Below are 24,967 nucleotides of genomic sequence, written 5' to 3'. Positions count from 1 at the left end.
CACACATGTGTGAGTGTGAGTGTGTGCACAGGGACACACAGTCCATGTTACGTTTATCTGTCGGGGACAGGCAGCGGATCTTCCCAATCTCTTAGATATTTAAAGAGAGACCATGATCAGATTTTATCATAGACCTCAAATCGGATGTTTCCTTTATGCACTTTGGGAACATTTGTGGTGATTTGGGGAGCTTAGCGCAGCTTCTGAAAAAAACCTACCTGCTGTGAATCCATTGGGCAGGGGCAATTTTTCCACCTGATATTGTGGGTGCTTCTGTTTTTCTTCTTTATTTATATTTACCTCACAATACCACACCCTTTTCTTACCTCACCTCTTTCTACCCGGGCTGGACCTGCTGGTGCTCTGCCTTTTTGCCTGCCTCTCTCCTCCCTCCGTTTCTGACACTCTTGGGAACCCATGTCAGGGTTTTGAATCACTAAATTGCTGTGGCAGGGAAACTAGACAGGTTAGGAGCTAAGGTACATTTGACTGAAAGGCAGCTCTTTGCTTTCTTCTTATGCTGCTTCCCCTTCCTCTTTTCCCAAATAGATATGTAAACACATATATTTCCCTGTTTAAATTTAGCAAATTGGTCCTCTGGCTATGCCTTGATTTAGCTATTGGGCTGAGCCTTGCTCCTCCCTTCCCAGTCGGATAGAAGCCACTGAGATCTGGAGCTTGAGCTTCCAAATTGAAGCTGGCCTCAGGCCAAGTGACCTTTCCTCGTAAGTTTCTTTCCTAAGCAGAGTGGGGGTGGGGAGGGTGGGATCTGCTTCGTGTTGTTGTGGGGAGCAGTGAGGAAAGCAGAGGGAGTAGAAGAGAGTAAAGGGCTGTTGTTAAACAGTTTCTTACCGTAAGAGGGAGTTCAGACCTAGATCTTTCCAGTTAATCACACAACAAACTTAGCTCATCGCAGTAAAAAGCAGCTCAGAGCCGACTGGCTCTTAGAGGCACTGAGTCGTAACAGGATTCTTTCACCCAGGCATCTCCCGCAGTGAGATCCTCTAGCACGTCCAGCAGCACCATGTGGGTGACCAAACTTCTGCCAGTCCTGCTGCTGCAGCATGTCCTTCTGCATCTCCTTCTGCTTCCCATCGCCATACCCTATGCAGGTTAGTTTTCTCTTCTTCGTTATTATGTTAACTCTCTCTTGCTAACCTTGCCTTTTCATAACACTCTCTCTCTTTACCCTATTCCCAGCATCCTTTCTTAACTCAGTGTGGGGTACGGATTTTTTAAACCTCTTATTGTGCTTTCTTTTGATACTCTTTTCTGTTTGCAAAGCATTTGAAATGATAATTAACATCCCTTAAGTGGGTCTCCCCCTCCCTACTCAGCCGACCCAACCCTGTTTCACTTAGCCTGATAGTTGTGGACTGTGGGATAGGAATAAAGTGGTAACTGGCTGGAACTTTGCTGGTTTGGACAAGTTTAAAGCTGAACAGAGGGTCTGGTCTGAAGAGCGGGGAGTGACCGTCAGTACAGCAGGGACTCATTTTTTTCTAGAGGATAATTTTCCATGATAATCCACTACCTCACATCACTTGGTCAACATTCAGGGCCAAATTATGACTTTATACAGGTTTTCATTCGGACAAGGCAGATTAAACTCTGAGTATATGCATGTTATGAAAATGAAAGAGAAAGCCTCTCTTCTAAGATCTCACTCTTTCTGGGTATGGATGCCTGCCCTTTTGAAACTGCAGTGCGAGGAAGGCAAGGATTGTATGACTTTGATTAAAGCTGCAGAACTGCTCCTTTCTGTCTCCCATTTTCTCCCCTGAATTTATAGGTTGGGAAGGAGTTGCTTGGGAGTTCATATTGCCTGGAGGTTTAGAGATTTCATTTGCTGCTTTGGGAAGTTTTCCGTTGTTATCAGGGCAAGAGGAAACATCTGTATTTGGTTGTATTATCATTGTAGTGGCTGGGATGCCAACGGGAGAGGTAGTGACCAGCATGGGTGAGCACAGGGGAATAAAAGAATAGAACAAATGCCCAGATTGTAGACATGGCCTCTTTATAATATAAAACAGAGAACTGGCTGTATCTTTGAGATAAATTAAATATGAAATTCGTCAGACCTCTGATCTAGTTGCTGATGTAATACAAGGGTTGAAAACATCAAGAATTCAACCACCTGGCTTTCTTCTGTTTTGTGAAGTAGCTCTTTTGGAAAACAACAATGTATGGGAAGGGTCAGTTTGAAAACATTTAGGTAAGATTTCTGAAGAGGTGAAAAAGAAGTTAGTTCAATAAAGCAGGTTATCATGTTTGAAGTGTGTCATGTTAAAATGGATTTATATAAGATATTGCTGGCTTAGGGGATTTTGAGCATAAATTGAAATCATGGCTAATATTTTCATGGTTTTCATTTTTAAATATTAAAATGCTGATTGTCTGAAGTAGAATATGGTTACCTGAAATCATCTGTGCTAATGCAAAGGGAACACAGTGTGGAAAACTCAAACAGTAGATCAACCACAGACAATGTCTATTTGTTTTTGGCACTCATTACGAAGTTTTGGCAGGAGATATACATTCGTAATTATATTTCACTTTGGCAAATGTTGAAATGACTGTGTTTCCTGAGTATAAGGAGAATGTAGCCTGAGAGTGTGCTGGCAGGCAAGGAGGGGCCAACTGGGAATTAGAGATATGCTGTGAATAATTCCTGAAGTGGATAATGCTAAAATTGTCATCAAAAGAGGTTCTGCCTTTATTTGTGTGGCAAGTTTATTTTGATAGCTTTTTTTTTTTTAAAATAACATTCTCCAAAATAGAAAACGTGGATAGCCCTCTTAGAACATACAAGAAAGTTTGTTCTTTTTCATGTAACTTTGAACGTTTAGAGTTTTGTTGTTGTTGTTACTTGTTCTGTTTATACTTTTTGATTTATCCTCTAAATCTCTGCTTGTACATACTGTAAAATAGCACAATGTTAGAAAGTGTATACTATAAAGAGGTGACAACCAGTTATGAGCAGAATGTATTATGGAGATACTTTATTAAAAAGTTTCTTAAGAAATATGTGATAGAGTGGGCCCAAACCATCCTTATAGGAGTTGGTCTACATAGAATTACCCTCTATCCACTCCCAACTTGACTGAAAGCAAGTATCCAATCTCTTGTTACAAAAGAAGCATTAAATGAGCACCTAATGTCCAGGGGCCTGTGGTGATATAAAGATGAGAAAATGAGAAAGAAACATAAATTTGTTGAGCAACTGTTATGGACCAAGCTCTAAAAATAAAGCTTAGTTAATACTAATAAGATTGGAATTATTGGACTCATCTTGCATGAGGAAACTGAGGTTAAAGACCTTAATTATCTTGTAATCTTAGTTAGTTAAGGGATAGAGCTGAGATTCCTACCCAAATCTATGTGAATGAAATATGTGAATCTTTTTCCTTTTGTTTATACTGAAGCCAGCAACAGTGAAATCAACTGAAACTGCCTTTTAAAAATCCATTTCACTAACTAATATAAGAAAAACTCTCTGTTATAAATACTATTGTACTATGGTAGAGTTCATTTCTGGCTTAAAGGATCAAACCAGGTTCAGGGGGTATATGATATTCAAGTTGAGCATGAAAAGATGGGTAGTTGCATGGTCAGTACTTAAGTCAGGGGAACTCAAGTGGCCAAAGGCATAGGGGTAACAAAGTGTAAAAAAAGGATGGTTAACCATGTAAGGCTGGCGTACTGAGTAGCTGAGGGGGAGCAGTATGGCCTGTGATTAGAAAAGTAAGATATGGCAGCATGTATAGTCCTGAATGTCATGTTAACCTCCTCTGTTCTGAACATTGTGGGTAGCAGCTGAAAGTTTTTGCTTTGATAAGATACCTACCTGAAGTTGTACTTCAGTGTGGTGGTTTTGGTTGCTGTTTGGAGGCAGAGTTGTAGGCAGAAACAGATGGTAAAGGAAGAAACCAGGAGGAGGCTTCTATAACAATGAAATCCTGAACAAGGAAGTGGAATGAAAAAGAGGGAAATACCTAGGGAGGCCCCTAATCTCATGTTGAATATTGCTTCATTTTGTAAATCTCTTCAGAAGAGCTTATTATGCAGCTTCTCAAATACCAACATTTGATTTAAATCTGACACAATCCCTTTCTTCTTGAGATCCTTATTTGTGATATTGTTACCTTCTCTAAAGAAGGGGAGATGATTTGTGAAATCCCAGTCCTAGATAGCAACAATGAAAATTTGGACAAGTGTTTATGATTCTTGCCTTTGGGAAGTTTAAAATTTCCAGTTACAGCCATTCCCTTCCATTAATTATTCGTGTACTTTCATCTTAACATCTTGCCACTTCAAGCTGTTAATCACTAATCATGTGGGTAGGTTTCTCAGAATATGTGGAGCCAGATTCCTGCTTCTTTCCACACCCTGCAAATCCTTTCCTTGCACAGTTTTCCTTTGAAGTCAATGGTTAATCCATACAGAGAAGAAAATATATGAGGTACTGAGAGAAATGAGTGTGAGGCCCAGGGACAAGAGGGAGAAATGTGTGTTTCTTCAAGCATCTTGATACATGTGACCCTACTTTCTGTTTGTAGGTTTTCAGAAAGATCCTAATGATTTCAGTTCTAAAACAAGGACTTCATGTTCTTCAAGAAATATAGCCTTCAGAATGTTTTCCCATACTGGGAGAAGAGGAAAAAGGACTTGCAATTTAAAGTACAGGAAAGCATGACAAAGTTGCAGTGATCTCTCACCCTTTGATTTCATTTCAATATTTTGTTTATAAACTTGAACTAACAGTCATGCACAAAAAAATAGTAGGGAAAAATCTGATCCAAAAATATTTTTGAGTTTCTTCCCAAATTAAGCTTGTCTTTTAATTGTTTTCAGTAAAACAGGCATTGGTTGTTAATACATAAGGAAGAGAAAGTTGAAAGTATTTTCAGCAAAGGAATTTTATTTTCGATTCTGTTTTTGAATGACTTCCGTTTTGAATTTTTCTTTTATTGAAGAAGGAATTAACTTTATGGATGTGTGGATTACATGATGTACAACTAACTTGAACTTCACATTTTTGAGTAATTAGTTGTGACCTAGTAGAAATGACTGAATAATAAGGGAAAGCTTCTAAGTCATGAGAAATAAATAATGAAAAGGGAATCCTGGTATCTGCCTCTGATTAGCATTGTAGCCCCAGACAAGCTTTTCACTCCTATTTATTATCTAGTAAAGGGAAATCATAGATTTACTTGGGTTTTCAGAATGCTTTTTGATCTTAGATGACAGGTAGTGATGGAAAAATTTATTAACAAGCAAGAGTAGACTATTTCTATAAGGCGCGGCCACAGATTAACACATTTCAATAGGACAACTAAGTATCTGAAGAATTAAACACAACCAGCAATCCCACAGAGACCTCTTTTCTCTATAGTAGTCCTCAGGGCTTACCTTCATATTGCATGGAATTGAGAAAAGAAACTAGAGCAGTCACCAGGGGTTCTATTTTTTTTTTTTTTATAATTAGTAAAATACATATCTGAATTTAATGTTTGTCTTAGACTTTTTAAATTTAGTTTTATGTTTTTCTCTCACACGTAGACATGTATAATAAACACATTATACATCAGTCCAATTTTAATTCTATATTAACTACATTTATTTGAGAAGTATACATACAATTCTTCCATTTGGTGGACAGTTTTTAAAATGGATGTTCTGTCTCCATTAACTACTGTTTGTTTCTAAGAATATTCTAATTTACAGGAAATCACATGATTATTATGCTGTGAAACATTTCACAGCACCTAAGAAATAGTGCATTAAGGTCAAAAGAAGGAGAAACTCTTAATGGAATCTTATCTTCCATTAACATGATCCTGTGGCAGAAATCAAAATTTGAAAACAATTATACCACTTCTTTGCTTTGGAGAATAATAGTTTCTTCTCTTATGCCAGAAATTAAAGGATGAAATTTCAAAAACAAAACTAAAACTTTGTGTATTCATAACTTTTTAATCTAAATTGATTTCCAAATATCACTTAATGATGATAGTTTAAATAGCTCCTTTTAGTTCAGATATAATGTAAGTTTAATTTTGTAGATTGAATAATTGGAATATTAGCATTTCAGGTAATTAAACAAAGTCATCTTGCAAGTCAATAAGAATGCCAGAACTATCGTCTGTCTGCCAACATTATGCAAGGCATTTGTTCCACACTCAATAAATAACATGTTGATAGATTATTTGGTTGATGGAATTTCTATGTCAAAATGTCTTTTAAATTATATCTGTTGTACCATAGTCATTCCATTTTGTAGGGCAAAGAAAAGGTAAAAATGAAAGCATTATTACGGGAATTAGTATGGGTCTTTTGGGGATTGTGTTCTGGAGTTTTACAGAGAGCCAGAAATTTAGAAGACTTCATGTTTTCTCTTATTTATTGTGGACTTCAGGTTAGGATAGGATAGATATCAATGAGTAGTATCTGCATGTTTAATAAACCAACTGGAACCAGTGGCTCCTGGCAAACTTAGAGCATGATGCCATTCTTGGTAACTCACTCTGCTAGCCAAATTCCCAAATTTTAAGCAAAAAAATTTTTACCCTCTTTTCTTGACCCATTTCACCACATACAAAGACCAGGAATGCATTTCCTCTTCTACCATCCAAGTTTCTTCTCTACTCATAGCCCTAAACCAAATATTCAGGAAATGTTTACAAGCCATATTTCCACACACTTTCTTAACAATTCTTAAAGATGGCACTGTAAGTTTTCAAGTGTGGGGGATTCTGAAGCTAGGCAGCTGGGTTTTGAATCAGATATTCTAAGTGGTCAATTAATTTTTCCCTGTGTCTGGGTTTCTTCATCTTAAAAATGAATTTATTATTACTGCCTTTGTTATAAGGGTTTTTAAAAGAATTGATAGGCAGAGGAGGGGCACAATCGTGTCCATCCTTTCCATACAACAGCCGCAATCTCTTAGACATTTTGATGTTCATTATGAAGGTAGTGATCATCATGAGAAACTGGGTAACTTTGGGCAAATTGAGAATAAAGAAGCAAGTTCATGATACTCTAAAGTTACCCAAAAGATTAAGTCTTTTAGGATGTTTTAGTTTTGTTTTTCAGGTTTTTAGTAGGAGACTTCATGCTATCTAGGGGCCTTCTAGAATACTTTCATGAAGAAAAATGATATTGCTGCATTAAAGGGTGAAGTTTTACATGCATTTGATTTACAGCATTTGGCTTGATTTCAAGACAAACAGTTCAGTGATACTAAGAAATAGTGCCCAAAAGCACAGAAAACACTTATATAGGAAAGGAGAAGAGCTAAAATATTAATAGTATGAACTACTTTAAAGAGTAAGTCAGAAGAATTTATCTACTGCACCTTTTTTAGTGAGAAGTTTCTCACCTGTCATTGAATTGCCTTTTCTAATTAACACTATAGCTTTCATAAGGACTAATTGTAGGAGGAAATGAAAAATTTAATTATGGAGCATGTTATGATGTGCCCTTGCACTTGCTTTCATACTGTTTAGAGAATATCATCTTATTTATTTCTTTAGAGTGAACTCTGTCCTAATTTTTAAAAGCATCCTTCATTTGAAAGAATGTAGATGAATGACTCTACATGACAAGTTATTTATTCTTCACTGATTACAATATTCCTCTCTTGCTCTTTAACTATCTGAAAGTATCATTCCCCACTCACTTCACCTCCTATCCCTGGAGGTCTAGTACGTTGTCAGATAAAATTGTTATCTTGTAGATGATCCTTAAAGACATTTTTTTTGTATGAGCCTTAAAAGGTTTTCCCCATTTTTTAAAATTATTATTATTCATAGAAGGACAGAAGAAAAGAAGAAACACACTTCATGAATTCAAAAAGTCAGCAAAGACTACTCTAATTAAAGAAGACCCATTACTGAAGATAAAGACAAAAAAAATGAACAGTGCAGACCAATGTGCCAATAGATGTATTAGGAATAAAGGACTTCCATTCACTTGCAAGTAAGTTGCTTCATTTTGTTCTTAGGATAATTTTTCAAATACAGTATTTACTCATTATTATCATTTTTTTTTATTCAATGTAATTTGCAGGTAAAATTATAAGCTTGACTTTAGTTTTTACTCCTTACAACAGAAGACTTAGCTCTCAGTTGATGGAAATATGAGTAAGGGAGAGAACATAAACTGTTATCTTTTAGACCCTGCAGTGGCTTTGGGTATGGAATTGATGCTTTTTCATCTTATGTACATTTCAACTTTAGGAACTAAAATTCAATTAGATTGACTTTTACCTTTCTAACACTTTAAAATAGTCTATTCAAAGTAAACTATTTTTTTCTTGCAAGAGGAATGGAGAAATTTTCAGAATATAAGTTGGGCAACAGCCAAAATTTACTCCAAAATTTATGTCATTGTCTTTAGGGATTTAAATAAAAGGTGTTGAGAGAATTAGATAAAAAACTAGAAGGAATGGTATCAGCAGCAGAGGCTGTTTAAAAAAAGTTAGGGGATATAGGGGCCGGCCCCGTGGCCGAGTGGTTAAGTTCAAGCGCTCTGCTGCGGTGGCCTAGGGTTCGGATCCTGGGCTGGGACGTGGCACTGCTCGTCAGGCCACGTTGAGGCGGCGTCCCACATCCCACAACTAGAAGGACCTGCAACTAAGATATACAACTGTGTACAGGGCGGGGTTGGGGAGATAAAGCAGGAAAAAAAAAAAAAAAAAAAGATTGGCAACAGTTGTTAGCCCAGGTGCCAATCTTTAAAAAGAAAAACGTTAGGGGGTAGAGATGATGAAGTTTTAGGTGAAAAGAGATGAGGCAATTCAGAGATGCATGAAGGGACTCAGAGAGTTTTCTTATCTTTTGAAAGTCCCTTTGTGACCTCACAGGAGAGAATTCCTTACTACTTTGCCAGTGATTCCAAAGGATAAGACTTGGAATTTGGGCCATGAAGGTGCCAATTTCATCTGAATAACCTTCCAAACTGCCAGAAGAAAATGCATTTCCTAGTTCTTCTTCATAAACATTCCCTCCCCTCACTTACTTTCCACCCTTTTGTTCCATTTCATCTCATTTTTTTTTTACAGAATTGCACATAACATCCTGTCAGTTTTAAATTCTCCTCTGTTACATTTGGCTAGTGACACATAGTGTGAACAGAGGGTTTAGAAATGTCATGACAGGCAGTCCTAATTTCATCTTGCCATTCTCAGAGAAATGAGGGTTATGAGCCTGAGGGAAAGGACATGGTCAGAGAAGGTCTTCAACAGATTTAGGGGGAGGAGAGACTATCTCCTTTCTGTTCATTGACAGCTCTTCTGAAAGTATTTTTTAGAACCAAACTGCCACTGTCAGGACGATATTTCCTGGCAAGAGCAGTTGGGAATCGTCTTTGTACATATATTCCTCTAATAATTCTGTTTCATTCCCTGACTTTCTTATGAAAGCCTTGAAATTGTTAGAAATAAATTAGAGAAAACTACGCTCAATCAACATCCCAGCTGTGTAGATTTATGGAGATATTCTTCTGGCAATTGAGGAAGTTGGATTTATCATAGTTTCCCCTCTCAGGGTTGGCAGGGCGGGGCAAGGGGAACTGGAGAACCACACCTCCTTGTTGATTTTTAACTTTGAATCTGAAAATACAATCTCCTGGATCCACAAGCAAGGAAAGTATTGCTAGCTCTCCATTTTCACATTAGTCAGCCTTATGCAAAAAATAAATAAAGAAATAAAGCTTTCCCTCTGTTTTATTTAGGAGAAAGTAAAATGATTTTGCTGCATTGGAGAACACAGGTGACCTGATTAATAAATCTTTACATATCCCATGTATAAGAGGTTTCATTCCTACTATATTCTGGTAGAGTTATATTTAGTCTCCAAATTTATGACAACGTGTGCAGAAATCTACATGTAATAATACCTGTGTACAGCCAAAGTTCTTCTGCCCAGAAGAGGTGTCATCCTTCTCACTCGTCTATCCCAAATAAATATATACATGTGTTTGGAATCACCAAATACATTAGTTTATTCAGAATGGAATGGACATACTGTAATTCTCTGAAATTAAGTTCTTAATAAATTAAAGGATCTTTTTGCAGCCTTGTTATATGGACCAGATTCACTAAAAAACAATGGCAAATATATGAAAATGCTTAAAAAATATCACCAAACCTGTGTTAAAGCATCTGGGATTCAAGTGGGCATGGGGTGGAACATTCTCAAACACTGTTTCCTCTTAGGAAGAGATCAACAATCCTGGTTTTATAGGGATTGAAGTTCCTCTATGCTAGGTAGCAAAGATGACCAGAATGCCTCATCCTAAGATCTTCAGAAAATTGCTAATTCATGAATTGACTCAGGAGGAAAAAATAGGAGGCTTTCCTCTTTTAGCCATGACTGAGTAAACGGTATGAGAATTGCCCTCTTGCCATAAACAACTAGAAAACTAGACAAAGTAAATTCTTGAAAGGAAGATGGTAATTAAAATAAAGCTAAGATAAAGACTCAAAGTAAAATTTAAAAGAAGATGCAACTCCTCCAGTCCATACAGAGGTGTAAAATGATGTAAAGAAACACTTTTCTGAGAGAATATGGCATTGTAATGGAATCAGAGAAAAGAGTAAATGAAATCAGCAAACTGGAAACCCTGTTATTCACTTTCCAGGTGGAATCACCTTTGTATTCACAGAGGCAAATCTTGCATATTCCTGATGGGGCTCTCGAGTCATCTGCAAATATGCAAGGCGATTTCATGTCAAAATCATATTATCTGTAGAAAAGTAGCTTATACATGTGTGGTACATTTTTATTTGAATGTGTAGTTAAGTGGCAGGTTATTAACTCTGTTACTTTAAAATTTCCTTTTACATGTTTGTTTAGTTTTTATATTTATCTGTATCCTTTAAGGTCATTTAACACCTTCCTCCCAACACCCTATATTAGGGAGATAGGAAATTTAACATGTGTTGCATAAGCTTTCAGCCTACCAGATCAAAATTGAAGTCTCTAATCAAGTTATTCTGCTACAGCTGCAAAAATATATTTTTATGATTTGCTCTTAATTACTATTTCAGCTACAGTGCTCTTGTATGTAGATATTTCAAAATATCTGTATGTAAATCAAAGCATAAAGTTTATGAATATAATTTTTAAACTTATTTGGATATAGAATAAAATGTACTAAATAAAAATATGACAATAGGTAAAATATTTTAAATAATTTGATAAGGCCTTTTTAATATCTGTTTTATAAAAGCTATTCCCCTTAAAATTATTTGAAAGTTGTCAAAATACTTAGAAGTAAATTACTAATTTGAAATATCAAAAATTAGAAGAAAATAATGAGTTCTCAAAAATATATGAACTGAATGTGAAAAATCTTTATTCTTAGAAAATCTGTGTATTTCTTTTAATTAGATGGTGGCATTGTAATTAGCATGAACAAAGTGAGAAGGAGTTTTAATAGCGTCTCTCTCTCTCTCTTTTCTTTTGCTGAGGAAGATTGGCCCTCAGCCAACATCTGCGCCAATTTTCCTCTATTTTGTATATGGGATATTGCCACAGCATGGTTTGAGGAGCAGTGTATAGGTCTGCAGCCAGGATCCAAACCTGTGCACACCAGGTCGCTGAAGTGGCACATGCAAGAACTTAACCACCGGGCTGGCCCCCCTCAATAGCATTTCTTAATAGAAGGAAAACAGCTCAAATTCTAACTTCATTTCCCATATTGTGAGAAATGATAACATTTAATATGTTTTAAACTCTGTCAAGTAGTTAACTATTCTTGGCTAAGGAATTTTTGTATTTATCATTTTGCTTTAGAAAGACATTTTTTCGTGAACAAAAAAATCAATATAACAGTGATAGGAATGATAATTGTAGGAGTGACACATTTTAGTAATTTTGTTCAAGATGATATACCAAAAGCATATTTTCTATGGTATTAATAGTTTTTTTTAATTAAAAATGCTTATGCAAACAAATCTATTTAGGAAACATTGACTTATATAAACAGTTATCCTAATAGCAAGATTTCCGTAGCCTTCAATAAGATTCAGTGCTTTATAACTCACCAAGAAGGGGTATTATATGGAAAATTTTCCAAACATTTGATTTCAGATCCTTCCTTGCTAGGAGAATTTTCTGGGGTGATAATTTATCTAATGCATTTTAGGAAATGTCACTTTAGAATGTACTTTATACAATCACAAACTTTGGAAATTGATCATGATATTTACAATATAATCATTTGCATATAACTATAAACAAAATCTTCCAACTTGCTGTGTACTTACAAAAAAATAGTCTTCCGAAATAATCCAAGTAGTTGTGTTATATATTGATCTCGTTTGTTGAAATCCTCATTTTTCAAGATGTTTAGAATAACATGAGAACATCCCAAATAGTATTCAATGTGATATTTAAATCTACACCTAGAAACACTTAATTTTGTTCTTTCTCATTTGGCCATCAAAATGGTGGGCTCAAAGGGGCTGGCCCCGTGGCCGAGCGGTTAAGTTCGCGCGCCCCGCTGCAGGTGGCCCAGTGTTTCGTTGGTTCAAATCCTGGCGCGGACATGACACTGCTCATCAAACCACGCTGAGGCAGCGTCCCACATGCCACAACTAGAAGGACCCACAACGAAGAGTATACAACTATGTACTGGGGGGCTTTGGGGAGAAAAAGGAAAAAATAAAATCTTAAAAAAAAAAAAATGGTGGGCTCAAATATCATTCATGCTTTTATTACATATATGTAACAATGTGTCTCTTTTTATATTGCCCTCTTTGGTTAAACTATGTGCGCATTCTTTAAAAACTGTATAAATAGTAGCATTCCTTCTTTTCATTCAGATATTTTTTTCAGGTCCTTTGTTTTTGATAAAGCAAGAAAACGATGCCTCTGGTTCCCTTTCAATAGTATGTCAAGTGGAGTGAGAAAAGAGTTTGGCCATGAATTCGACCTCTATGAAAACAAAGGTAACTGGCTTCTCCCTAAATATTTTATTATGAAATAAAGCATAAAATATACATAATTTCCTGCCACAGTGCTCTTTCCTCAATTATATAAAGAATCTGTGATGCAGTCAGTTCATCCATTAAGACTGATAACACTAGTATCTTGACTATTTTCAGTATGCTTCTTTAGATTAAAGGCAGCATTTCCCAAAATTCTCATAATTATCCGCTCCCTCTTTGTTTATTTCTAGGAGCATCTGCTAGAACTCGTATTTTCCATGTTCATTTTAGAAAGTGCCACCCAGTTAGTTTAAGACATCTCATATTACAGCACATTTTGAGCTTACTATAGTATTTTAAATTTTAACAACTTTGGATAACTCATCTAAGTTGTAGTGATGATTGCTGATAACAAACTGTGGAGATTTTGAAAAATTAGTTGGATCTATTCCTAATCATATACTTAAAAAAAAATCTTTAAAGGAAGAATTGAGACCATATTGTTAATTTGTCTATATTGGTAGTCTGATAGTGTATTCACAAGGTATTTACTTTGTTCAAAAGCAGAATTATATCAATGAAATAATTGAAGAATGTTAAATAATTATGAATTTTACAAAATGAGTCCCTCAGCACACAAAATAATAAACATGGATTGTATTTATGATAATAGCATTTATTTTAATTTTAATATTTTCTTAAATCATACTGTGTCTTAATAATTTGGGTACTTGGTAATATACACAGATATTTCCTTGGTAATAGGGTAGATGTTTAAAACAAATTAAAATTAATTCATGGTAGAAAATAAGATGATCTCTATATACCCCAATAATTCTATAAATCCTAAACATAATTCATAATCTAGTATAAGACCATCTTCAATCTAGGTTGCTAACAATTGTATATACTATTATCTAATAGGAATATACACCTTGTTTCAGTGTGATTGCCCTATAATTTAGCAGATGAAACGTTAGCAAAAATATGGAAAATAATAATCAACATAATGTAATTACAGCACACATACATGAATATATAAATCCACACAGTTTTTGCTGAGATAAAGACAAATTAATTATTTTTATTATCTTAGAGTAACTTTCTGAATTCAATATAAGTTTTAAAAATCGCTCAATTTTTGTTTTTGATGTTTTCTTAAAGTGGTCTGTATATTTGAGCAAATCTTTCTGCCAAATTAAATTTGCCTGGCCAGTTGAGTATATAGACTAATCTATATGAAGAACAGACTTATCTCTGCAGTTATTCAGGTATATACTCACAAAATTAAAACTTCTTGATTGCCTTTTGTTGGTTTGGATTATTCTGAAATGTATTATTTTGAAAATATTAGTAGAAGCTTTAGACAAGAAATTTCAATATGATTTGAGATAGTTTTGCAAGCGTTAGTTACTTAAAGATTTAAAAGGAATTTTCTTTTTCTTGTTAATATATATGCAGCATATGTAACACACGGTTATAACATTTTTCTCTACTTTCTTCTCATAGACTACATTAGAAACTGCATCATTGGTAAAGGAGGTAGCTACAAGGGAACGGTGTCTATCACTAAGAGTGGCATCAAATGCCAGCCCTGGAATTCCATGATACCACATGAGCACAGGTAAGACCAGCATGAGGAAAAGAGGATAGAGCCTCTCTTTTTTATACATGTTAGCAATCTCACGTGAGTCCTTCAGAATAACCCTATAGTTCTGTAACAACATAGCCAACTTTACTGAATTGTATTAGGCCAAGGCTTATGTGAATTCATCACTGATATGTAGCCAAAGATTAAATTTACCATTTTATCTTACCTCAAAACCCCAATTTATAGATCTTGATGTTTGTGTGAAGAAATAGTGAAAATGTTATTTTTTTGTAGAGATTTTTTCCCCTCTCTTTGCCTTCGAGAAGGTACAGCACTCTGCAGCTGCAGTAGAGAAACTGACTGTGGTAAATAGGAGATGGATCAGATGGTGGTTGTCAACTTTGGCTGCACATTAAAATCACCTGCTATGAGCCCTTAATGACTCCCACCACTCAGGCATCAATACAGACCTATTAAATCAGAATCTCTTGGGGGAATAACCCAGGCCAGTATTTTTTTTTAAAGTTCCCCAGATGATTCCAAAGTACAGCCACAATTGAGAACCACTGCTAAAAATTCATACCTCAGATTGACCAGCTTTCCCATTTCACCTATTGCTTAATGGCTGGAGAAAACTTCTCATCCCTTGGATTAAATGTCTACACTTAAGAGAATACTTGTGTTCATTATAACAGATGAATGATATTTAAAGATGAGCAAACATAATATCCATAGGCTAATTAGTCTGAGAGTTTTAATCATCATTGAAAAGAAACATAGATATCTAATACCCAAGATGTATTGTAGCCATGGTTTTTCAAGATTTATTTGACAAATAATTTTAACAGGAGCTAAAGTATTTTAAAACAGCTTTCCCTGGTTGTTAAATGCATTGGAAGGTTTAGTTTACCATGTGCCAATTACCTTGCTGAACAGTGTACTTGGTTTATCTCTAATCCTCACAAGAACCCCATAGCGGGTGATTTTATTAGCTCTATTTTATATATGGTGAAACTGAAGCACAAAGAGCCTTAGTAACTTTTCAAGGTCATGCACAACTAGTAAGCAGTATGGCCAGAATCTGAACCCAGCCAATTTCACTGTATAACCTGTGCTTTTAACAACTCCAAGGCATGAAACACTTGGCTGATCAGTAGGACAAATGCTGCAACTTGTTTCTGCAGTAGTGTTGATGACTTTGCCTTGATGAATCCTCTTTTTATTTCATTTCATTCATTTTGGGGGGGGGGGCATAATTATGCAATAATTTTATTTCAGTAAACAGAGAGCAGATAATTGGCCCACATGTAAAGAAAAAGAGTTAGTTGCTCCACATTGAGGTCAAGCCTGTGATCTCAGTCAGTTAACACCAGCTACTAAGTATCCAAGCTGATCAGCTTTGCCGTATTTCAGTAACAGAAAGTGACTAATTCTTTTCAAATAAGTTACTTACAATTATACACAAATACCTCTGAAACATAGTATTATCCTTATATTACAAAAAGAAAGGAACGATATAATTGGTTTTGCCCTCTCATAAGGATTTGATGGTGTCACTCCTGCAAAGTGAGGAAAACATTTTATTTAAATTGATAGATCTGTTTTTCATGAACAAAAGAATAGCTTTGGAAAATCAGTCCTACCCTACTCAGGGAGAGCGAACTGGACTGACCCAGTGGAGGTCTTATTTCAACCGAAATACTCTATGATTGGGATTATCTGTGGGAGGAGTAAATGTGAAATAGATCTCCCTGGGAACTGGCTTCCCAGTCCAACCAGCTATTTTACCAACAAACATTTCCTTGTGATATAGAGGTATATGAGGGAGAGAATCATGTATATTAATCAAATTGTTTTTAATTCAGTGGGAGCAATACTTAATTTTCATCAGTTAGCTGCTTATTGGTGTATCTGTGTGGTAGCTTAACACTTTTGAGTTAACTAAGTATTAACTTTATGGGAAATGGAAAAAGAAATATGTCTGTGTCTAGAGGAGTGATTTATTGATGACTCCCTAAATTGAAATATTTTACAAGTGGCTTAATGGGAACATGATGATAGATGATGAAATTAGTATAGAAGCTTAACCAGAAAATCAGGTGACCTGATATCTACATCTATATCCTTCACTGGCCACCCAGCATTCATTAATGAAGCAGATGATGGAATAGGTCAGGTTTCCTAAAACGCAGTTTCTATTAATGAAAAGAAAAGGTCGCTAGTCTCCAGGAGATCTAATTTATATTTCAAAGTATATTTGGATATAACTCAATTTTAAATATTTCTTTACTTATCTCTTTTAAAGCCTTGCTAACAAAGACAAAGAACCAAAAACATTATGTATGTGAATAAAAGTTTATTATAGAACTTATTGACTGGCACAGGGCATATGTGTAATCGGTTCTCATAAACGGTTGTTGAATGAACACATATAAGTGAAAAGAGCAGGGTTAGGCTTTATCCATTGGTCAAGTATGGGAGGCTAAGGAACAGCAGGCTAAACACCTTAGAAGACAAAAGAAAACCAGTTAATTTGGGGAAAAAGTCGTATACACCAAAGAATAAGAGAAAAGATGATCCAGACTACTCTTTACTGTGCATGACCTAAGGAAGAATTTAATATGCATTGATACAGAATTGTGAAGATGTGCATCCTTTCTCTTCATTTCTTCATGTTACATTTTATTAACTCTAGTGGGAAAACTTTACTCATCTTTTGGCCATATCTAGATTTGATTTCTACTTTATCTCGCTTCCTTCCTACTTGTATTTTTCCTACTAAATCATGGAATTCCTTCACTGCTTTTCACAGCTTCATTTTGGCTTTATGAATCCACTGGGAAGGTGTATGTATGTATATGTGTGTGTTTCTATGTGTATGTGTGTGTGTAACAAAAATCTTCTTTAAAATTGTGAATATTTAATACGTGTATATTTAACATGCTAAATCCATTATTTAGTTTCTTGAGTAAACGCAATACATAAAATGATACAGAATAAAGGACCTTATAATAATCTAATTCACTCTATTCATCTTATAGGTGAAGAAGTTGAAACCCAAAGAGTAAATAAATTGTTCAAAGGCTAATGTCATATGCTAGTTGGGTGATACATGAGGCAACAGTATAGATTTTGTGATTAACAGTTACTTATTCTTACCACTCTACTATACCAAGATTTTTCATAAAATAGAACTATAGTAGAATATTTTTAAGTAAATTGATTAATGCATTACTTTATGAAAAAATATAAAGTTAAAGTCAGTTTTGGAAAATGACTATTTCATTATAAATTTCAATATATCAGCAATTTCATCAGTATTTCATTATAAATTTACTAGGAAAAGTTGGAGAAGTGGCAAAAATGAAAGAAAGTAAATTTCAAACAATGGCACAAACAAAAAACATCCTAAAATATTCTGGAATAATGGGGCTAAAATTAAGACAAAATGACTTATTTTTCATTTGAAAATTAAATACTGTTAGGAACTGTGAAATCATGATAAGCTTTAATTTTATGATAGTTTTTGTCAATTATATGGTTTAATCTCTTATGTTTTTTCCTCATATTTAAAATGCTAGTTTGTAATCCTTGGATTTCACTCTAATTTAAGTACCATTTAGAACTCAGAGGTCAGTAAAAGTAGAAATAAAGCTTTATAACAAAAATTGAACTGAATATTGAAAATGTAACTGGATTTTCAAACAAGTGTTTACTAGTGTCACCTACAGATGTATATTCTTTATTTGCGGTTTTTCGTGTGCAATCTAGCAGACAAGTGCAGTGTCACAGGCCAATGTCACAAGCAGTACAAAGGAATAAAAAGGCTTTGGATTTTTCTGATACTGTGTTGAAAAACTTTATGCTAGTAACAAAACTATAAATACGGCATTAGAAATTTTAAGTAAAGGTAATGTATTTCAGTCTCTGCACTAAAGGCTTACTTCTGTGAACTAAACCTGAAAACACCAAGCCCCAAGTCACAGAGAAAACTATTAAAATTTTTGAAGAGAATAAGCAATTCTGTTTTTCACTATGACTAAGTGGCATGTGCTTAATAATATGTAGCATCTATTGTGTCAATTACTCTTTGAACTTCTCAAAACAACCATATAAGGTATAAGATATTATAAGTTATGGTTCTGCTCAGTGTACAGGTAAGCCAACGGGCTGAGAGAGCCTAAACTACCTGCTGAGGTCTCCAGCTAGTAAAAGAGCAAGCTGAAATTTGAGTCCAGGTTTAATTTGATTCTAGACTCTTTGTTTGTATTACTTCATTAATCTGTTTCTCAATTGTGCAGAAGAAAAGGGGGCTATTCTTCATAAGAAAAGCAGTAAACAAAGAAGTAATTTATCTCAGATAAGCAATGTAATAGCGAGATTTCGTGGTCAATTGCAGTGTTTCTTCAGTTCTCTCCTAAGTGGCCTTGCTCAGTCACCTGCTGCCTTCAAGTGGAGCTTTGAAATTGTGGTTCAAAACTGTCAATTAAGTTCCAGCCTGATTGACTTTTAGCAAATCCAGAGACAAATCATTCTTAGTGATGCTGAATATGGGAATTCAGGTGAACGTTTATAAAATTTAAGTATTTTAAGAATGGGTAGACATTCTTGAATTCTTGAATGACAGAATTGAAGTTAAAATATATGGAGGTGTGAGACAGAATAAAGGATTTCTCTGCTTTCAGGAAAAACGTACCAACTAATTAGTAAAATTAATAGACCAAAAATCAAGTTGCATGCTCTTATACTGTAATGATTATCATTTTAAAACTAGCTTTTTGCCTTCGAGCTATCGGGGTAAAGACCTACAGGAAAACTACTGTCGAAACCCTCGAGGGGAAGAAGGGGGACCTTGGTGTTTCACAAGCAATCCAGAGGTACGCTACGAAGTCTGTGACATTCCTCAGTGTTCAGAAGGTAAATGAACCTGAATGCCATCTGGGGCACTCTGCCACCCCTTTGTGTAGAACTGCAGCTCACGTTACAGGTTAACAGGAACAAATCAGATCACAATAAATATGCTGTTTCTTCAAATGCAGCTATAGATGATTTGAGCATTTTTTACATAATGTTTTTAAAAACGATTATCATCAGATAAATGCAAAATAATGAAGCGAGTTATCAGTTTGAATTTCAACAGAGCCTGAGGTATCTCTTTGGGGAGAGTAAAAGTTTGGGCTTTCTCGTCCACTCTTGGGAGCTCACATACCTCAAAATCTGCTCCGGAATGAAACTGAGTCCTTTATAAGTAATGCTAATTATATTCACCTGGCACCTTCTTCTGCAGAAGTTTTGTCAAACCTACTCTGAAGTGGTGTGGCAAGGATATATGGATCCAGCAGAGAATATTGGAGGGGGTCACTGGAAGGTCGATATCCCCATGTGTGACTAGAACCAAATTTGATACATAGACTGGAGCTGAATACCATTTAGAATAGTTTATGAAGAGATCAAAACAGTAGCTGCCAAGCTGTCTTGAAGGCAAGCACCCTAAACCCGTGTCTATGCTTTTTACCTCCTCTGCCAACATAAAAGGGCACTGCCCTTACTTTTGTAGTGGAAAATTGAATAACTGACAAGAAGGAAGAGTAACCATGTCAGCATTGTATGTGATTTCATTTTTCATAGTTATCTGGTTATTCTGTTGGAAACTAAAATTCTAAAAATCTGAATGAAACATGGGTTAATAGGATTTTGAAGTACTTGGGGGCAGGGGCTGCTGGAATGCTGTCCAATTTTTATAGTAAGATATCTTACCTGTTTGTTATTAACCAAATATTTTTTTGAAATATTTCTTCCACAAATATCCGTTAAACATTAGGTTGATATTTATCACGTAAAAAGGCCATTGTTGGCTAATTGTCACAGAGAAGGTGAATTTGCTTTCTGTTGTTAGTTAATTTAAAATTCTCGGCTCCATGTGCTAGAGCCAGTTCCATCTCTGTTTGTAAATTCTTACTTTCCATTCTATATCATATTCTGTTCACTATAACTTCTTCATTGTTTTCTTTTCTTTTAAAAATAATAAACTGATCTGTGATAAAGTTACGAACAAGTCTGTTTTGTATGAATAAGTCTATAATTAATATTTGTCTTAAATTTACACATGGAAGAAAAAATCCTACTTCTAGGTAACTCTCCACGACAACAGTTTTCTGAGGTTGAAAGTCATTGGCAAGGAGTTTTGTTTGACCTGGGAAAGTGTTTTCAAGGGAAGTTAACTTGGTCAAACTTTAAACAGCTTAGCATTTATGATACCTGCCTGGTTTGTGTGGGAATGTGATTTTTCAATCCTTAGTTTTTAAGAAAAACCTTCATCAAAATACACTGGCGTAGATCTGGACCCATATGCAATGTAGAATAAATGTTCTAGAAAAGAAGTGATTGGGAAAATCCTGTTTCCACTTATCCTTATCTCATTTAAATATACATCTCTAATATCCTTTAATAATTTGAGGTCATTGCACCTCTCTTAAAAGGTTGCTCATTAGTATTAGTGGCACATGATGCTATTGGCATTGTGGTAGTAAAGGTTGCAGATATGATTTTTCTGGGAACAATTAGAGGTCTGATAGCATAGAATGACCCTCCTGTGAAAGAAGTGATCAACACCTGACCTATAGGCCAAACATATTTCAGGAAGTGTGAATTGAGCTGTGATATTTAAATGCATGCTAAAATGAACAATGTTTTAGCAGGATTTTAGTGAATAGGATCTAAAATAAGAAGCATTGTCACTACACTAATAGAAAAAAGCATGCTGTTTATAAAACAGATAATACAAAATATACAAAATAATGTAGATATGATGTAAACGTCTATTAAAATACATATAAGAGGGAGAAACCTCAAAATCCAGGATGCTTAAACAGTATAATGGGTGAGCTATTTTTATCTATGCATATTAATTTCTTAAATGGCAACTTCCAAAGGTTATGTCATTATGGATGAGGTAGTAATGATCAAATCATTTTGTATATTTAAAATTAAACCAGAAAAAGGCCTGTGGTCAAACTTTGGACTGTTCTTTTGAAAAAGACATGTAAAACACTATATATATTTTGAAGTTTTTGTAACTATATTAAAGTCTTGGCTAAATAATCATCTGAAATTTTGATTCATAAAGGAAATATATCTGGTATCCAATAACTAATATTTTCTTATAATTTAAACCTTTGAAATATATTAAGCATTCCAAAAGAAAATGAACACTCTTATCACATTTAGAACTTTACATAATTGTGTGAAGAAAATATTACAATTAACATTTAATTCAAGGAAAACTGAGGTATGTAAAATTCAATTTTTTGTTGTAACATTTACTTGGGATTTAAAATAAAGCAATCACTAGTCTTTGGAACAGATGTTATATGTAATGATTGTCAAATATTCAAGTAAATACATTTTATTAAACCATAATCATTATTTTTTAATACCTTACACTTTAAATCCCAAATAATACTGCCATAACTTTATTTATGTGATTCTATGCTCTGTGTGGAGAAAGACTTTTAAAACTAAAGATTAAAATAAAACTATTATTTATAAATGTGGATTTGTGAGACTATTCATATTTTAAACATTCAGTTTTGTTAAAGTGATCACCAGCATGGATTTCTCTCAGAGATATTCTCAAAGTAGTTATTTTAGTCTGTAAACTCAGATTACCTGTGGTTTTATGATTGAGAAAAAGGAACACAGTATTTTTTTTAGTTTAATTGGTTAGTATGATGAGAAAGATGTTAAATTAATCCTACTTATATTACAATTCAGGTGTAGTTTTTGTAGTTTTCTACTATCATTTAAGCCAGAACTATATTTAGAAAAAAAAATTCTACTTTTAAATAGAAACATTTATTTAGTTTGAGTTTATATAATCTGGAAAAGTATTTTGCTCTTTATTTTTAAAGGCAAGAACTTGCTGGAATGGTTAAATAATAATACACTGGCAAGAATAGAGAGATCCCAAATGAAATAGAGCAGGAAGTGCAATCCTCACCCTCTTGCACTATTATATAGATCATGCTTTCACCTGGTTCCTTGAGTAAGTGGACTTGGTTTCCACCTGTACTGCCTGACTTTGAGTTGGGAAAACTTAGAAGATTCTTAGAATTCTGGAAGTTAGAAAAGTGAATATGAGTTCACAATTTGCCTTTCTTGAGGTAATTTTTATGGCTAACCTGAAGGTCTGATGCAATGGTAGAACAACAAACTTTTCAGTCTTAGATAAAATGGCCAATCTAGTTGCTTTTTTTCATGACCTCCTTTCCCCCCATCCTTCAATAAGTGAGGATCCAACAGGAGGCCAACCTACTCTTGTAAACAAGAAGGCAGAGGGTAATGGGGGCAATGTTGAAAAAGGCAGGGAGAGTGACTTTATAAATTTATCAGTCTATCTTAAGGTATGACCAATTAGAATGTGTAGGAAACAATTTAAAATATGTAGGACAAAAAGGCAATTAAGACACTGGAAAGAACACTGGACTATGGGTCAGAGACCTGTGTTCCAGGCACAGATTTGACATTTTCTGTTTTAGGTAAGTCCCTTAAAACTTTTGTGAGCCTTGTTTTCCTCACTGCAAGGATCAAATGATTTCTTATTTGCTAGAAGTGCTGAATAATCACAGAACATGTAACTATAATATATTTAGCATCTCAGTCGTACCACAAGATATATTTAATTCCCACCCCAACAACAACTTTCATTGCCTTCCAAAATCTAGCATTGTTCTTGTTAACTTTTAATATGTTTTTAAAATCTCATTAGGTCTGCACCTGCATCCACAACTCTCTTCACCTTACTATAAACATAGCATACTAATTCATGTTTCTGTACCATTTTATGTTATTTTGCCCTTTATAATTTATCCAAATCTCATCTATCCTTCAAGATCCAGTGAAATCAATTCTCTCCCAAAAAGCCATTTTTAGAATAGAACAAATTATCTACAGATTTGCTACTCATTGTGAGGTCCAAGGATCAGAAATATCAGCATCCCCTGGGAGCTTGTTACTAATACCTCAGCTCTGATTTACTGAATCAGAACTTGCCCTTTTACAAGATCTCAAAGTGACTTTTATGCATATTGAAGTTTGAAGAAGCATTGAATTGATCTACCACACTCACTTCAGAAAATAGTCCTCTTAATAGAATTACCTGTTTCATTTGTGTAGCTGTTTTTCCTTAAGAAACTTAAAAATCCTAAAGTCCAGAAAAAATGTTTTATAATAATGCCCATAGTACAGCTTCCCAGAAAATAAACTTATTTACTCTCATGAGAAAGGGATATACTCATAAACTGTATTTGCTGATGGAGACAAAATAGGTATATCCTGATTCCTGAGTACTATACAAGGTTAGAAATTGTACATTTGGATATTTACCTCTTATGTTTGACCATAGCATTCTATTCTACTTTTTCATTCAATATAAAGAAGCAAACAACTGTGATAAATGCCACATCATTTTCTGTGAAGATATCAAACCTTGCATTCTTTTAAAAAAAAGGAGCTAAATAAATCTGTACCCCATTCAAATGGAAAGCTGAAATGTGATAATGCATAACATATGTCGAGCATTTCAATATGCAAATGACCTTGGCCAACCAGAGCACCTTTATCAATATGCTCTTGGACTACTCTTATTTATAGCTCAGGTGCTTACTGACTGTTCTCTGAGAAATCTCAGTATCAAATGAGAGGAAGCTGAATTTTGGTCCCTTGTCTTAGTTCGCAGATTAACCTACATGACAACAAGTAGATGAATCAAGCCAAAGGGTTTCATGTTTGGGGAAGTTAATAATTAATGTCCTATTAGATTATAAAAATGAAAGGTTCAAAAGTGATGATTCTAATGTTATACCCCAAAATACTACAAATACTCATTAGGCTATATCTCAGTGGATAAAACAAACATTCATATCTTTTCCCCACTTCAGCTAAAGTTAGATGATCAGTAATCACAAGATACAAATGGTGTGTTTGGGGAAGTTTTTCGGATTTGTAGGAAAACCAAGCAAGGATTTATTCCACAGGATTCCTGCTGTGCTACAGATTAACCTATCCATTTGAGAAGCCTCATTTTCAGCTAGTTGATGTGATTCAGAGTTTGTGTGTCATAAAAGGCCAGCCAGAAAAGAATTATTAACTAACCTCCCAGAGTCATCAGTAAGATCCTGCATAATCAGAGCACCTTATATATTTTACAATGTGTACAAGAAGTTCAATAGTAGGTCACCCTTTATCCTCAGCTAGATAGGAATGTGAGCCTGCCCAGTTATTCGACTTGGATGTTCACTAACAGAAATGAAGCATGATTTCTTCTTTTCTTCTTTTTCTTCATGATTTCTTCTTCATGGAAAATATCCATGTTCTTTGAATAGTACCAGAGTGCCAGATTTCTATCCAAAGATGGTCTCTCAAGTCTATCTGGTTCTGAT

At 34.8% G+C, this 24,967-nt stretch overlaps 1 protein-coding gene across 9 annotated transcripts in view; it reads left to right on the top strand.

The window, feature by feature from the left end:
- Nucleotides 1–537: 537 nt before the first annotated feature.
- Nucleotides 538–24,967, top strand: part of HGF (hepatocyte growth factor) — a 75,045-nt gene continuing 50,615 nt past the window's right edge. Inside the window, exons 1-6 of one of the 9 annotated variants that reach the window (XM_070615637.1) lie at nt 538–725; nt 983–1,112; nt 7,818–7,980; nt 12,846–12,958; nt 14,447–14,561; nt 19,303–19,445. In XM_070615637.1, the coding sequence (XP_070471738.1) occupies nt 1,025–1,112; nt 7,818–7,980; nt 12,846–12,958; nt 14,447–14,561; nt 19,303–19,445 (622 nt within the window). In that variant the 5' untranslated portion in view covers nt 538–725; nt 983–1,024. Of the gene's footprint in view, nt 726–755; nt 1,113–7,814; nt 7,981–12,845; nt 12,959–14,446; nt 14,562–19,302; nt 19,446–24,967 lie in introns of those variants that run through there. The other 8 variants (XM_070615635.1, XM_070615638.1, XM_008538444.2 and 5 more) reach the window with 8 other exon arrangements.

This window comes from Equus przewalskii, chromosome 4 (genome assembly GCF_037783145.1).
Source record: "Equus przewalskii isolate Varuska chromosome 4, EquPr2, whole genome shotgun sequence".
Lineage (NCBI taxonomy): Eukaryota > Metazoa > Chordata > Mammalia > Perissodactyla > Equidae > Equus > Equus przewalskii.
Note: the sequence above shows the minus strand (reverse complement) of the source record. Positions and strands in the feature narration are given on the sequence as shown.